Here is a 16278-nt window from a genome sequence, read left to right on the forward strand (position 1 = left end):
CAAGCGAGAGAGGGGATACCTCTTTCGAGAAGTCCAGCGGCAAAGAGGAAACCAGTTACGCCGCGGCGTACCGTGCACGTGAGTGGGTTTAGCTATCTGTGCCCAGTGCAGTGTTTTGGACAATGTCACTTCATAACTAAGGTAAGTCAGTAACAAATACTGAAAGCTTAGGTCGAGCAACATGGCAATTTGTGTTCATTTGTGAAAGTATTTTCGTTTTTCATTTTCGTAAGCAGGAACCGGTTGAGCAATGAGCTACTTTTACAATACAAGTAGGTAGTGAGATTGTTGGCTAAACGCCACTGAGTCAAAAGATTTGCTTCCTCCAGGTAGAGCAAATTTGGGGGTTAAAACTTTATCCGCCGTTAAGTAAATATTTGCAAAGCGTCTACATGTACATGTAGTAGGTATCATGAATGTATTAGGTACATCTATAGTAACACCATAACAATTGTTTCTATGGTATTAATTTTAATATACCTAACACATCTTATAGTTTTATAATACTTATTACTATTTTACCTAAGTACCCTTATTCGATATATTTTATTGGCCGGTGGCATTAAAGTTTGTAGCTACTTCGAAGTACCTACTTAACATATATTTCATTAAGTATCTATCAGAAACTTTTTATATTTTCTTTTGTTGGCCATTCTTACTTATTTTTGTGCTAAAATGTATTTTCTACACACGTAGAATCACGGTGACATCATTTATAGTAATCATTGATCTTAGAAGGCATATATGACGTGAGTGCATAGATCACGTAATTATTACCTACACTATTAAATTTCCTCTGTAAGTTCATGAGGAAATACGTAACATTTTGTAGTAAGATGATGGATATAGGTTCAGAATTAGATTAGGGTACTTTTACATGAACTATTGTGATAAGCTTCGATTAAACTAAGTGACTGTAATTTGACAAATAACTGCTATACCTACTTTTGTTTTTAATTCTCGTTTGTTTCCTAACTATTCGTTAGTACTAGTTCATATAATATTAATGCCTTGTACTTCTGAAATCTAATGACAAATATAACTATATTTCCTGTAGTATTATTAGCATCTTAAAAATGTATCACAACATTTTTATAATCTTAATCGTAACGTTCCTGTTAATAATATATTTAATGACATTTCAACGACAGTAACTGGTGTAATCCAAGGTGAAATAAATAAACTGTGTTAACTCGAACCAACGAAGTGAAACAGCTTTCGGCGAAAGCTTTTCCAACAGAAATAAAATTTGCGTTTATCATAAATTTATGTCTTGTATTTAGCTTGTGCTTTAGTTCACTAAACACTGCTCTAAATGGCAGCATTTATAAGCAAATAATAGATAAATACTGAGTAAAATATGTCTATTATCGAAATTAAAGAGTTGTTAAAGAATTTTCCAAGTTCGAGTCGAACTCAAACACCGAGGTTCCATACCATCAAATGTTTAATTAGTGTTTGTTTTTAGTACTTGCTATCATACCAACCATAAAATTAAATGCATAAAAATTTTAACTATCTTCCTATTAGGGTTCAAGTGATAGAACCCTGTGATAGACGAACAAACAGCGGAGGCTTAGTATTAGGTTTCGGTATTACCATTTAAGTACGTAACCATAAAAGCATTAATTTATTTTTGATTATATTTTTTTTATTAAAATTAACCTTTTAATTCAATATTACAAAACTAAATATCAGTTATAAATTTAAGTAATGATATAAATAAAAGAAAAAATACTCCATAAACTTTCCAATAAACCATGTTAAGTAATATAATTTCAAAGTTACTATTTTACACAGACCGTCGTCTCGTTGTAAACGCAGAGCTTGTTCTGTAAAAACGTTGCGTTTACCACAAATCCGAAGTGGCGTGTTTGGTTTGTTCCGTCTGTTCACATCTAGATCACCAAATAGTGCAGTCCAGATAGGCACAGCAAATTGTGAATGGTTAAGTGAAGCGACGGAGGGGCACGTGCGCGTGTATCCGGTAGGTCATTCTCACGGTGCGTCGTGTTACAAGAGAGAACGCTTTGGTATTTTTAGTGCGCATTCTTTATTTTTGCTAACTTTTAGCAAGCAAAGATAAATATTTACTACAAATTACCAATTTTTAATAATGAGGTGAAAACTAACTTGGCTTGTCGACTGTACCAAAGGTACCTTACTAGAAAGAAATAAAAATAAATTAAAAATATATAGTCCTGCTTTTCTTCGTTAGTTCTGGTAAATTTGAGGAAAATGAAACTCGATTTTTTGCTTGCTTATAATGCTCAAAACAAGAATACAACAATAAATATCTAATACAAGTATTATAGATTTCTTTATCTCGTAACGGTTGGCACGCAACTTTACTACCACACATAAGTACATGTAATAATATACTTAGTAACTATAATAAATTATATAATTTGTTATTAAACAATAACATTAATTCACGTGATACTAAGTGTATCAACTACGTATGAAGTCAATACACGTATTACTATTAACATAGTATAGTCCGCGTAAAACTGCTAGTCCGCTCTGAACATAGCAATGAATCGCGTCGCCATAGCAAATTGTATGACTACACCTACTTGCAACAACTTCAGAGCGGACTAGCAGTTTGGCGTGGACTATACCTAGATGGAAAACAAAGCCCGCTTTCCTCCTCACACTGAAGCCTCACAACGTTCGCACCATACATACTCTAATCTTCCTTTCCACTCATCGATGCGGTGTGGAGAGCTGAACAAGTGGGTCGCTCTAACTTGTTCCATTCGCTCTAGTATTTTATTCAACGTTGTCCGACGATTCGATACGCCATATATCTTAATTATCAACCTGTCTACGATGCTACATTATAAATACACAGATCAGCGTAATAAAAGTAGACATTCCTTTAACAAATATTAGAAATCAGTTAAAACATACTTAACCAGTACATGCCTTTGTTTCATTTTCAACAACTTTGTTTCATGTGTTTAAATATACAATTTCCGATGTAAAATATGTTTAAAATAATATAAAGTATAAAATGATAATGGATTATCAGTTACACAATGAGCAAAGCAATGACACTCAATATGTATACCATTTATTTTGCGTATTGTTAACAAATTGTATTGTTGTTCAAACAATATCAAAGCCTTTCTACGGAGTTAGCGATGCGCTCAGTAGTTTTCCGGACATTTGTCTAAGAAGCCAGATTTGTTTCAGTCAATTACATACAATAACAATATGAACGGTAGAATTCAGTAACGTTACGACCGAGAGCCTGAAGTGTTATTGCTACAGTACTTAATCTTTATAACGGTGTTGCAATCTTATGTAACAGATGTATCTATTTACACTGGTGTAACTACTGACCTGGGTTTGAATGCCTGCGTTTAATTGATAACTATATTTATGAAAATTAATAAGACTATGTTTCAAGTAATACATAATATTATTATTTTGTATGTATATTTTTACTCGGTACTAGTTAACCGTAGTCTACTAGGTAGGCATTCCGGGGTTGCGGGTGGTAAGAGTGAGAGCTCGAACCGTCCAGTAAGCGACCCCGGGAAGGACGGCGGTATGTGTGGTCGCATACCGTCGTAAAAGGAGGGGCGAAAACTGCTCTTCCAGGGCAGAGTCCGATCCGGGCATCGCGCTTGGAGGACTCCGGTTGCGTTCTGTCGGAGATCCCGTTCTCCAACAAGCGCTGAGGACGGCCGAGGGGTTTTAGTGCGGTAAAAATGCCACATAACCCGGCGTCGCTCCCACATCGTCGGGTACCTTTTGAAGGTTTCCCCCTCGTTAAGAAAAAAAAGACATCTGCCTACCTATTATTTGTATAAATTTATTGGTATAATTAATTTACAAGGGTCCATCTATTCCGCACCTGTTATAAAGCAATGAACATTGCTCCTGGGTCGAGAACAGATCGACACTTGACACATGGTATCATATTTCAAGACAGACAGATGGCTAAGCGATAAATTTAGACTTCCTCTTTGCATTAATTTTGCATTAAATACATGCATGACACCCACGACGCAAGGGAACCGTGCAGACCTCTGAGTTTAGTTTCTTATGACAGTTTCTAGTGATAAAATATATTGGACTGACGTTGCTATAAGTTTATATACTGAGTCCGCGTAAAACATCTAGTCCGCTCTGAATATAGAAATGATTCGCGTCACCATATCAAATTGTATGACTACACCTGCTCGCAACAACTTCAGAGCGGACTAGCAGTTTGGCGTGGACTATACGAATAACTGTTTAATTAATCCACAAATAGAAGGGTCAAGCGATGTCCTTGCATCTATAATAACGAGGTATGAGTACAGTGCGACCGTACGTTGATGTCTTTTAAACAATGGGATAGTGTCGTAGCGAAGGTACACTTGGATACATAATCTTGATACACTGGCTGTGAAAGTTTTAAACGCACTTTATAGCACTTAATTACAAGGATATACTTACAACTGTAGCTAAATTTATAAATAAGTATCTACGTATTTATTTCATTTTAATTTAATTTTTTTTTTACCGTCAGCCTAAAGAAAAATGCTGAAACTATTTAAGATCTGAGTCTTTTTAAATCTTGCTCTGTTAGGTAAATGGCAAAACAGATATTAAATTTAATTAAATGAATATTTAATTTAAGAAATTTAGCGTTAGTTATATCTGGTCGGTTCTGGTTGGTCCACAAAACCACTTGGGATTTTCCGGTGAAATGGTGAAACTCTGTCAAAAGTATGCGGAATAGTTTTTGAGGTTGGCGATAAATAAAACAGAGTCGTCAACTCAATCGATAAGCGAGACCAGCTTTCATTGCTAGAATAGGACTATTATATGGATAGTATGTCAATCATGAGTACAATTGCAATTTCTCTCTCTTTCAATGAAAATACTATTCGATTGTTCTAGTTTACAATGGAAATAACTCTTTTTTTCACATCGGATTTTCAATTATCTCACTGCGATGTCTTTGTTCATATGTCTTCAGTACAGCTCTTCATGTTAAACACATCTTGATTGTGTTACACGTAATTTTTTGCGGAACTTTATCCCTTTTCTTTCACTTTATTTAGTGTATGGCAAGCAAGGTTACTGGTAGAAATTATAAGAGTATTATAAAATTATAAATGTTACACGTGAAAGTATTTAACAATATACGTAAGTATTGACACAATGAAAACATAAAATTCAAAATACTATAGGTAAAACTAATAACAAGTAACTTTTATAAAAATATATGATACCTGATTATAATTTCAAGGGCAGTTAAACCTACATTATTAATGTGTTTAAAGAAGGCTGTTGTTACACCTACAACAGTGGCTAAAATATTTTATAGAACAACATTCTTAACACGTCTCCATTACCATACGAATTAATTTATATTCATGTTTGTCTCTCGATAACGTCATAATATTTATAACTAATAGAAAAAAAAAACAGAGAAAGCGATTTTCTGAATTGTTTTCTATCATTAAAACGGTCCAGTTGATGCATCTAAAATTAAATATTAGATTTATCTCCAATACTTAGAAATTAAACGAACTTACCTAAGTGAAGTTCCAATTTCAATTGTACGAACTGCATAGTCTCGAAATGATAATGTTGACATGTAGTACACCGCCAGTCGTCAGCCTTGTGTCACGTATATTCAGAGCTAAAAACCTCGAATTCAAATAATTTAAAACAATATCCAACCTACTTATAGCGCCCCCTACCGGTAAATGTCATTAAGTTTAGAGATCCTGGGGTCAAGATGTAAGTTCATTAGCTCGATTATTTTACAACATAGATGATATTATGGGTAATACTTATCGTATATAAGTATGGGTGGGTGGGTTATAATATCATTTCGAGACTATGCAGTTCGTACAATTGAAATTGGAACTTCACTTAGGTAAGTTCGTTTAATTTCTAATTGTACTTCACTGCATAGTCTCTTCAATGATAATGTTGACATGTAGATGTTTAGAGATTTGTAAAATAACGAGCCTATTAAACAAGATACAAAAACATTTAAATCCTATTATTTTTAAAATTCCTAATTTAATATATCTATTTAAATATTAATTACAGTTATCAAGTATACGTTTGATGTAACGTCTCTACTACAAAATTGAACTTAGATCTGATCCATTCAGCTATCCTTCTAAGAGGGTCTTAACTGACACTCATATGTTTAGACGTCAGCGTAGCAGCGTGGTAAAGCGTGCTCTCTAATGGTATGTATTGTAAAAAATGATATATCAATGCCATCATCCTCCGTGGTTGGTAAAATCTAGAAACTGTCGTCTGGGAGGTCACTGTATTATAAGATTACATAAAAGAAATAAACTTATTCTTGTAACTCTCAAGTGTTACTAGGCCTATCTAGGTAATTTTATTAAGGATGTGCTGGACAAATACTATGATTACTATGAAATAATGGTAATACTAGATTGTTTGAACACTGGTTATAGTAAGGTTTAAATTCATGTGGCAATTTAATATACAATATCTTCCGCCAAGCAATTTGGTTAATATACAATAATTTTATTATTATGTTTATGTATACTTTTTAGAAGTCTCGACTCAGATGTAGGCGAATCGGTAGTAATAATGGCATTCACGGGCTTACACCAAGTGAACGTCATATTATATACGATATCTATTGTTTTATATATATTACTCATATATTATTATTTTTTTTTTTCTTTTTACTATATGAGTAATTACAATAACCAAAAAAAGTAAACAGTATTTATTCTTCATCTCCACTAAATAATATATAATATTTTACACTTAACTCGCTAAAAATATTTATACATCAGATGTAACTATCCCAACTAATAGCATACTTGGGATATGGAGGATAGAAAACCTAAATATGCATTTAAAGAACAAAAATAATTCTAGATATATATATATCAAAATGAAAAGAATATTGTAACCAGTCTACAGATAGATCTAGTTATTTACACTCTTTAGGCCAAAATATTATAAGCACCAGCATCACGTTTTCATTATTGCGTCTAACATTGCCTGTAGAGCAACAAAATCTTGAGATTCTTGTATAGAAACGAAACGCTCCTCGAGGAAGCGAGTAACATACAGGGTAAAGCGTTGACGAAAAACAAATGGATCTAGATCTTTTTTTTTTTTTTTTTTCTTTTTAAATTCATATGAGACCCAAAATGCAACCCTTCCAAAACGAAAGGTTTATTTATTATTTTTTTTTTTCTTTTAATACTATTTTTTAGGACTGTCTGGACCAGTCTGATACTACCACAAACTCCCCAACCGTTCAGAGATAATCTTTAACAACAATTATTTTATTAGAAATAAAATGAATATTTCCATTTAAGTAGTATAACCTTAGTCATGACATGTAAGTCATACTTCTTGTAGGTTTCCTAGTAAATAAATCTATTTAAAAACCTTCAAAGTGTTAATTCGCAATGTATAATCTTGATTTAGTGATAGCAAATTCATTCTGAAATTATTGAATGTATTAGGGAAATAAAAACATTTTTTGGGTATTCAATAAATCCAATATGTGCCTTGATATTACGGTTAAATGTGGGTATTAAACACCATGCTGTTTCTATATGAAATAACTGTGGAGTTGCCTACACGTATTAGGGTTTCACCGTGTTGAAGATGATTATTGAAAAAATATCTTTAAGCACAAGTAACGCTGCATTTAACTTTAAATAGTTGATTGGATTTGTTATTTAAATCAAATAACAAAAATACCGAGAATAATGACCATATGTTACATAACTGATTGTGTCCCGATAATAAAAATAATATGACAACTACCACCTGTAATTATATCTATCTGTAAAAGGGATAGTATTTTGATAAACATTATTAAAATTGTTGTGTGATATATACATATCTTTGCATTTATTATAATTTTTATTTTTTAATATTATTATTATATATATTTTTTTTTTTTTTTCTTTTTCTTTTTATTTCACCCTTGTGTTGATTTTTAATCTTTTATCTAATGGTAAAGCAATTTGATTTTTTATTTATTTATTCCTTGTATAATACAATGAACAACCTTAACAGTTGTATTATTTCCAATTATCAAACTATCTTTTAAGTAACCAATAAATCCTAAAGAATGATATAGCTTATTATGTCTATGATCCTAAATTACTAAGTGTCGTTATTGTTCCTTGTCCAATATTATGACATTTCAAATAGGAACTTTGTTATATAAATATATAACTGACACAATGTCCCTAGATCTTAATCAGTTATGTATGGTCTTGTATCTTTTAAAAGGTTAGTAAAAACATAAATATAGTGTTCTGCTCAAACCAAAGGAAAGAACTTGAAATGCATAGAATTTCCATTTAACCATAGACATGTAAACACTGTTTAAGGTAATCATGAATTAGTATCCAAATATGCATTCTTGAAAACAATAGTAAGTAGTGAGTGGAATGCCAGGCTTTATTTAAAGCTCAAGATTAAGACCAAGATATTCAATATAAACCAACATCACCATCATCAGGTGTTGGTAAAGTAAAAATATTGTAAAAAATTGGTTAAGAGTAAACAATATGTTACCACTGATGTGAGAAGTCTTTCCACACACATACCGAGTATATGTGTATATATGTATGTGTAAAAAATCTTCATTCCTTGAGAATAATGAGTTTAAGTGTTTATACAAATAGACTCTTAAAGCTAACCACTTGCAAAACTTGGGTCAATAGTTATTTGTTACAACTGGTCTTTAAAATTATAATTATAATCGACCACATTATTAACCACTCACCTAAAAATCTGTTGTGATTGAAGATTTATTCCAAAGGAAACTTCGATCAAGCCTTTCTGTGATACAGGTATTTGTGCATGAGGCTTGTTGTAAGTCAGATAATGACCCTATTTGGTATGAGTATCTCAAACTTTTGGATGAAGTTTATCATAGGATGAAGTGTAAATATCTTCGTTATATTTGTTATTATAAAATATTGTACTATATATATATGAATTGAACAATCATTGTTTCTTAAACCATTTTTCCGATCATTTGTTCCAGTACTTGTACTATGAAATTTCTTCTTATTATTTATTATACATAATAAATGACCAGCACCAGTAATAAGATAATTGATAGCAAATTATCTTTATAAAGGCAAATAATTTAAAATTATTAAGAAACAATCATGTCAAATGCTCGAGAGCAGTAAGCATTCACCTGATGTGGCATGGCTTTTGACTCTTTACAGCTACAATAGTAACTGCGCCTTGTGCAACTTTTAAAGTCTAATCATGTGTTATCCGTCCCACAGTTTCCTAGAGGCTAGTGTTCTTCCTTTAAACTATTTTTTCCTTTAGTCTATCTATCACCATCTAGATAGATAGATAGTTCCTTTAGTAAATTACTCTTTAATATGCTGATCTACCTAGATACCAAATTCTTATGAATGGTTAAACCAAATTTAGGTTCTTCTAGAGTATTACAAAAGGATATAAATTGTCATCTCTATATCCTGTATCATGTACATTATTAATCTGAATGATTCTTCAATAAAATTCATTCATTAAAATCATTACACCCAATTGATGGTAATAGTTGTGTCTATCTACTGATTATTAGTATTTTGTTATATGGGTTATTTACCCGATGTGAAGGACATCATACCCTATTAGAATGGGTGAATATCTGTTGTATCCGTCTACTTAATAGTAGTATCTTATTATAGTTGTTATATAGGTAAATATCCAATATGTAAGGGTCCCTTATTTGAACGGATGAATATCCGTTAGGTATATTCTACTCAATAGTAGATTATTTTATGTGAGTAAATACTCAATATAAACAGGTTAGTACCCATGAACGGGGCTAAATAGCACCCTATTTCTTGTAATGTAGGTAAATATCCAATATGTAAGGGTCATAACCTTATTTGAACGGGTGAATACCTATTAGGTATATTCTACTCAATAGTAGATTCTTTTATGTGAGTAAATACTCAGTATAAACGGGTTAGTACCCATGCACGGGGCTAAATAGCACCCTATTTCTATGTTCATAGCTTTATATAAGCGAGATTTATATAAGGATTTAAATAAGCGAGATCACCTAAATAGGTGACAAGCTTAGTTAATGAACATAAGACGTCAAATTCCTTGCTACAGAACAATATGGTAATCTAAAAATCCTTTGCTTGGAAAAATATATATGTAAAAATTTACCTTGTCATTCCTCATTAATATATAAGATTATCATCTTATCTTTAATAAATGAAAATAATACATTTTCAATTTGCGACTGCATTCGTAATGGCCGCCTAGTACAAGTCTTCAGAATAATTTCGTCAAAATTCTTTATTTTCCATTGTAACTTTTCTGCACAATATATCACACCTACGTCTTTTATAAATTATTAATTGAAATATTTGTTATAAATTAACAATTTTTACGATAAATTACTTATTTTATTTCTTATTTTGAAAAATCATAAATGTACACAGGCTGCACGAAAAACGATAATGACATTTACCGGTAGGGGGCGCTATAAGTAGGTTGGATATTGTTTTAAATTATTTGAATTCGAGGTTTTTAGCTCTGAATATACGTGACACAAGGCTGACGACTGGCGGTGTACTACATGTCAACATTATCATTGAAGAGACTATGCAGTGAAGTACAATTCAATAAGCTGCAATGTATGTATCATACTAACTTACACATATACCTAACATATTTATACATACCAGACTAAATTAGTTTTATATTTTACTACGTAATGTGTTTGTAAACTAAATATCGTAAGATATTTCAATCCTTTTCATTCATCAAAATTAGGTACATTTATGTAAAGGCACTCTGAAAATGCTTCTTAACCTGCGAAAATGATCGTGATAATTACAGACACAATATTGCTCTTAAAACATATTGAATAAAAACGAGATTGTATAATGTAGTCAGATTAAGAAAATAAATATTCTTCGCACAATGAAAAGTTTTTGGTGCAAGTTTTTATTTACTACATGTATTTTTATTGGATCTCTGCGACTCGCTGTTACTGTTTTGTTTGATATTATATTCATATACTGAAGGGTATTTTTTTTTATTCTTAATTTTTTTAAAACATATGTGGGCAAATCATTCATGGCATATTAAAGTCATTTATGTATATTATTATGTACGTTATGTAGTAGGAAATACATATATTTTTAATCTCTTTGTAAATCACGAAAATATTTAATTGTTTTCATTTGTAAAACATTTATTTTTTAAAAAGTTGCGTGTTATGTAGTTTCTCTCACCGCTTCTTCTCCATAACGAAACACCTCGTGAAGTAGTGGTAGTTGCACCTACTGACATTCAAAAAGTGCGCTGTAAAGACCTATTTGAAACGAGCTTTTGCCCGCGGCTTCGCTTGCGTTACGAAGTAGTATTTTCATCCCCTATTTTATCCCCTTGGGGGTAGAATTGGTCAAAATCCTTTATTAGCAGATGCCTACGTCATAACATCTACCTGCATGCCAAATTTCAGCCTGATCCGTCCAGTGGTTTGGGCTGTGCGTTGATAGATCACTACGTCAGTCAGTCACCTTTGAGTTATATATATTTAGATGAAAAAAATGATTTTATTTGTAAATAATAGTACTTAATGTTAACAGTTCGTAATATTGTTTTTATTTCAGGGCAGTCTTAAGATGACGGACTTCGAGCGCATAAAAGCTAGCTGTCTCCAGCGACAGCTTTTATGGGAAGATCCTGACTTTCCTGCCATACAACCTTCTGTATTTTACCATCAAGTACCACCTTTCACATTTGAATGGAAACGAGCCAAGGTAAGACATTTTTATTAACTTTCTAGCTTCTAGGGTTGTAACTATTGACATTGCAAATAAGTTTGATAAAAAAAAAAAAGTATGATGTTACAATATAAGATATTTGAGAACACCACGACAAAAGTATTATGAACATAATTAGTAGAGTTAGTTAAATATTAGTAATAGTAAAAGTTAAAGTCTAATATTTAGGTACATCTCATGAAGTAGATATCACGTGTGAAGATATCAAATGTTTGAATACAGACCTACCCACTGACCTATTATTTTTAAATATAACATAACAAAATATTACCTACATAATTGAATAACAATATTTTAAACAATAATTTGGTTATATCCAGCAAACAGTAGTTTAAAAGTACATGAATTCTCAACAAACCCCGGCAATTTGTTAGTCTCAAAAAACTATCTTTAACATAAGAAGAAGCAGATAAAGCCAAGATAAAACGTAAAATAACCCCACTACGTGATGAAATAATTTCAAATATTGATCGTAATTTATTTAATGAATGTAAACCAATAAACGCTCACATAGTAGGTACCTACAGAATTTCCTCCAAAACTGGTTATAATATCGCAACAAGGTTCACAGTCCTATACATGTGGTCAGTCGGTTTGTTTAAGTATGTCACTCGCCACTCGATTACTTTCACCTTTCTTGTAATCTCACGAAGTATGCTCATAAATTAAAGTATATACGGAATGGCCTTGAATAAATAAACATGGGTAGTACTTAGTCTTTTTATTAAATAGATATATAAATAGTATAACTACGATTTGTACAATTACATTTTTACTTAAGTAATTTTGAAAGGGTAGTATTCTTACTTCTTACGAATAGTTCGGCAAGTAGAGTCGCAAGAGTCGAACTCACACATGAAGGGTTCCGTACAACCAACTTTTCATTTATTTATTTTTACTCGTAGTATATGTTTTCATAGCAACCCTTTGGGTACAGAACCCTAAAAAAGCGCACGTATACTTAAGTATGCACGTATAGTCCGCGCCAAACTGCTAGTCCGCTCGGAAGTTGATGATGATAGTAAAAAAGCAAACTGACAATAGACAAAGGTAAACGCTGTACAATAATTATACTATGTGTTACATATGCGTGAACTATCGTTCCAAATGAGAAAGAACTTAGTTTTCGTTAAAAACTAGAAACTTTAAAACAGTTATAACTAAATAACTTACTTATCTACCTCTGTATGTCTCAATATTTTAAACTTCCTTAAAATACGAAACTAGACAATTAAAAATGTTAATAAAATTCTTATCCCGTCTAGAGGTTAAAGATCTTTTAAAATTTTATTGCCTTATTGTATTGCTAGTTATTGACTACTAGTATCTTTTTCAAAAAATAATGCTCTATCGACAATTCCCAAAAGACATGAAATAAAATATCTTAAATTGGTAACTTCTTACAACATTTTACTGTAACATTATCGACGTATGACAAATTGATTATCGCGTCTGTGTCTCAACTCGTAACGAACTACGGTTTAATAGTAGGCTGTCTACGTATTTAGTAATTACCTACGAGATAGTTCCTGCAGAATTAAAATCATTATACCTACACAATCGACATAATTTTAATTGCATGTTATTTGTGTTCATTGCGAAACAAGCAGTACTTTTCAATACAAATTGTTTTTTATTAAACTGATAATATAACCGTTTTTTGCGTTCTGTTAAAGAGTTCAAGAACCTACAAGGTTAGATGTACAGTTCCACCATTCAGGATGGTATTCGTGTTGGCTATAAATACAATATACAATACATACAATATACAATATCATACAATATACAACATTAGTTACATTAGTTACATATAACTCTATATATTATATGGATAGTCAAATCGATAGTAACTAGCAATCGTTAAATTTTCAGTACCATATTTTTTGTCAACTCCTAGTCAGAAGGTCGTACAAAATCAAAATCAATGATCAATAAATAATAACAAATAACAAGTGACTTTAATAACATTACACCTTGATCAATGAATACAGCACAATAAACTTAGACACTATATTTAATATAATTCATACAATGATAAATATGGTGAATAATATGACGTCGTGTATAATAAATTATGCAATTGACTATCGCGGCAGTCAACCATTACGGCATCTCGATGATGAAAATGAGCGTCATTTCCATCTCGATTATGGAGCATCTCCGAGGTAATAATTATTATTATGTGTATGTATCGTAAATACATCGTAACTTACGTTCATTGCTGTAATATTTTATATATTCTACACATTTTTTAATCTAAATATTAATTGATAATAGAATATAAATTGTACAAATGCAATTGGCACATGGTTGTAGATATTCACAAAACTCCAAAACACATTTAAATATTTATTTTACTCATATTGGCTTGTTTGATTTCGAGTGTGCTTTCGTAAAAAGGTAACTTCTAACCAGATCTTGTATATACGATTTGTAGATCATAATTACTTGGAATGTCAGGTTGTTGGGATAAAACATAATGTCTATTATTTATTATAAACTACAATAAAAAACTAATTAGTTAAATGAAAAGATATATGAGAAGCTTTACTAAATGAAAGACTGCATATTTGTTTATTTTTTTATTACATTAATATTTATTAAAATAAATTCATTAGTATTTTAAGAATCGACAGTAACAATACATTAAAGAATACCTGCATTTAATCGACATGGTATGTTACTAATTATAGTTTAAAAACTAAAAACCACAAGAAAATCGTTAACCTGATTCCTGACGATCCTGATGAGGTGAATGGGGTAAAATTATTAAAAGCGTGTATGTCATCATATATTGTCATCGATTCTTGGTTCTTGGTAGGTGTTCAAAATTTTAAATTAATCGGACCGTTCAAAGTGGGTAAAAATCGAGTTCAAGGATTCCGTTACATACATACATACAAAGATACAACCCAAGCTAATAAAAGCGTGGTAAAAATGACAGAAAATATATATAATCATAAGAATATAGAAATGAACAAGACCTATAAAAGCCAACAGCTCTAATATAGAAAGTGAAATGCCAGACTAATGAAGTGGCTAGTGCGGACAAGTTTAGTTCAACAGATCATACGACGTAGGTGTACAACAACGGTTCGTATTTTGCAAGTTTTTGTGGTTGTGCGTTTGTTATGCGGCTCGTGCCTTTACTCACCTGCTATACTATAACTACAATACTTTTGTACCTAAAGTAGAACTACCGTTATTAATACTGTCCTGGTATCGGAATAAAAGGTGTTTTCTTTTTTATTCTTAGACATGTCGATGAAATAAAACTAAACTTGTGTCAGTATGCTATTGCATGTACAATTTACAACCTATAAATCTACCTATAAATGTTATATTTGCCCGCGTCTTCGTACTACACGTACCTAAATTATAAATGAAATAATAAGTAATGCAAACTTTCACCAACCCCATGCAAAAACGTTTAAAGACATGAATTGTTTCTATCAAAGACTTCGTATTAAATTTCACGCGTATAACATTAAAACCATAGATTAGTAAAGATTACTCACTCCTGACAAGAAAATGTAACCAATTTTGACAATTGAATCATAAATGAAAAAATATAGTTTTTAGATCATTTAAGAGTGAAACGATATTTCTGCGCACTTTTTCTTCGATTCCGTGTTTTTGCACCACTTAACTACGCATGTTGGCCCGCATTGCCCCGCGTAAATTACACCATGACAGCTATTTAATGGCTTCCTTCAATTGAGATATCTATACTTACTCGTATCTATGATTACAACGCACGAATTTCCATAAAGAGTGAGACAAGCTGAAATTTGTCTAACGTCCGAATGCGCGTTAGTTTACGCATGGATATGCGTTTCGATTTTTATTTTAACAGACTTCAAAAAAAGAGCATACATAGTTAGCCTACCCAATTCCTATGCCGATCGTGGGAATCATGTGCAGACCACCCTTGTACAAATATATGCAGTTTTAAGACTTACATTATTCTATCTTATTTTATTTATCATATACAGGGTCTCCCGTAAGTACCACGACAAACTTGGGGAGAACATAGGTTAGGGGCTGACCTCCTAGAGAAAAAATATCTTAGTAAAAGTATCACCGTTTTTTAACTAAGTATAATAATAATTTTAGTATAATAATTTTTTTTTTTGAATATTCAGCCCTATTCGTCTTGTTTCGTTAACTGCATATACAAATTCGGCGATGCAGTGTTTCTTTTTTCTGTAAAATACTACCAGATAGTTGGTCTACTATATAGAAATGTAAACTAGTTAAATAAAGCTCAGGAACCATAAAAGGGCTATTTTGAGATTTAAAACTTTCTAGTATTTTTTCCCCAACTTTGACTATCCGCGGTGAAAAAAAAATGTACTGAACTATAAGTGCACATTGCTCAAAAAATATGTCTAGTTAAAGAGATTTCAGAAAGGTACCATACTTACTATTTAGAATTAAAGAAAAAGGCTGTTTTTGT

At 31.7% G+C, this 16278-nt stretch overlaps 1 protein-coding gene across 2 annotated transcripts in view; it reads left to right on the forward strand.

Annotated features, from left to right (window-relative positions):
• Positions 1 to 16278, forward strand: part of CalpC (calpain C) — a 43982-nt gene continuing 27704 nt past the window's right edge. For both annotated transcript variants that reach the window (XM_073074755.1, XM_073074756.1), the window contains exons 1-2: positions 1 to 141; positions 11646 to 11795. In XM_073074755.1, the coding sequence (XP_072930856.1) occupies positions 11658 to 11795 (138 nt within the window). In that variant the 5' untranslated portion in view covers positions 1 to 141; positions 11646 to 11657. The remainder of the gene's footprint in view (positions 142 to 11645; positions 11796 to 16278) is intronic.

Source organism: Epargyreus clarus, unplaced genomic scaffold (assembly GCF_041222505.1).
Source record: "Epargyreus clarus isolate Ecla_fem2 unplaced genomic scaffold, WU_Ecla_fem_2.2 ptg000007l, whole genome shotgun sequence".
NCBI classification, from domain to species: domain Eukaryota; kingdom Metazoa; phylum Arthropoda; class Insecta; order Lepidoptera; family Hesperiidae; genus Epargyreus; species Epargyreus clarus.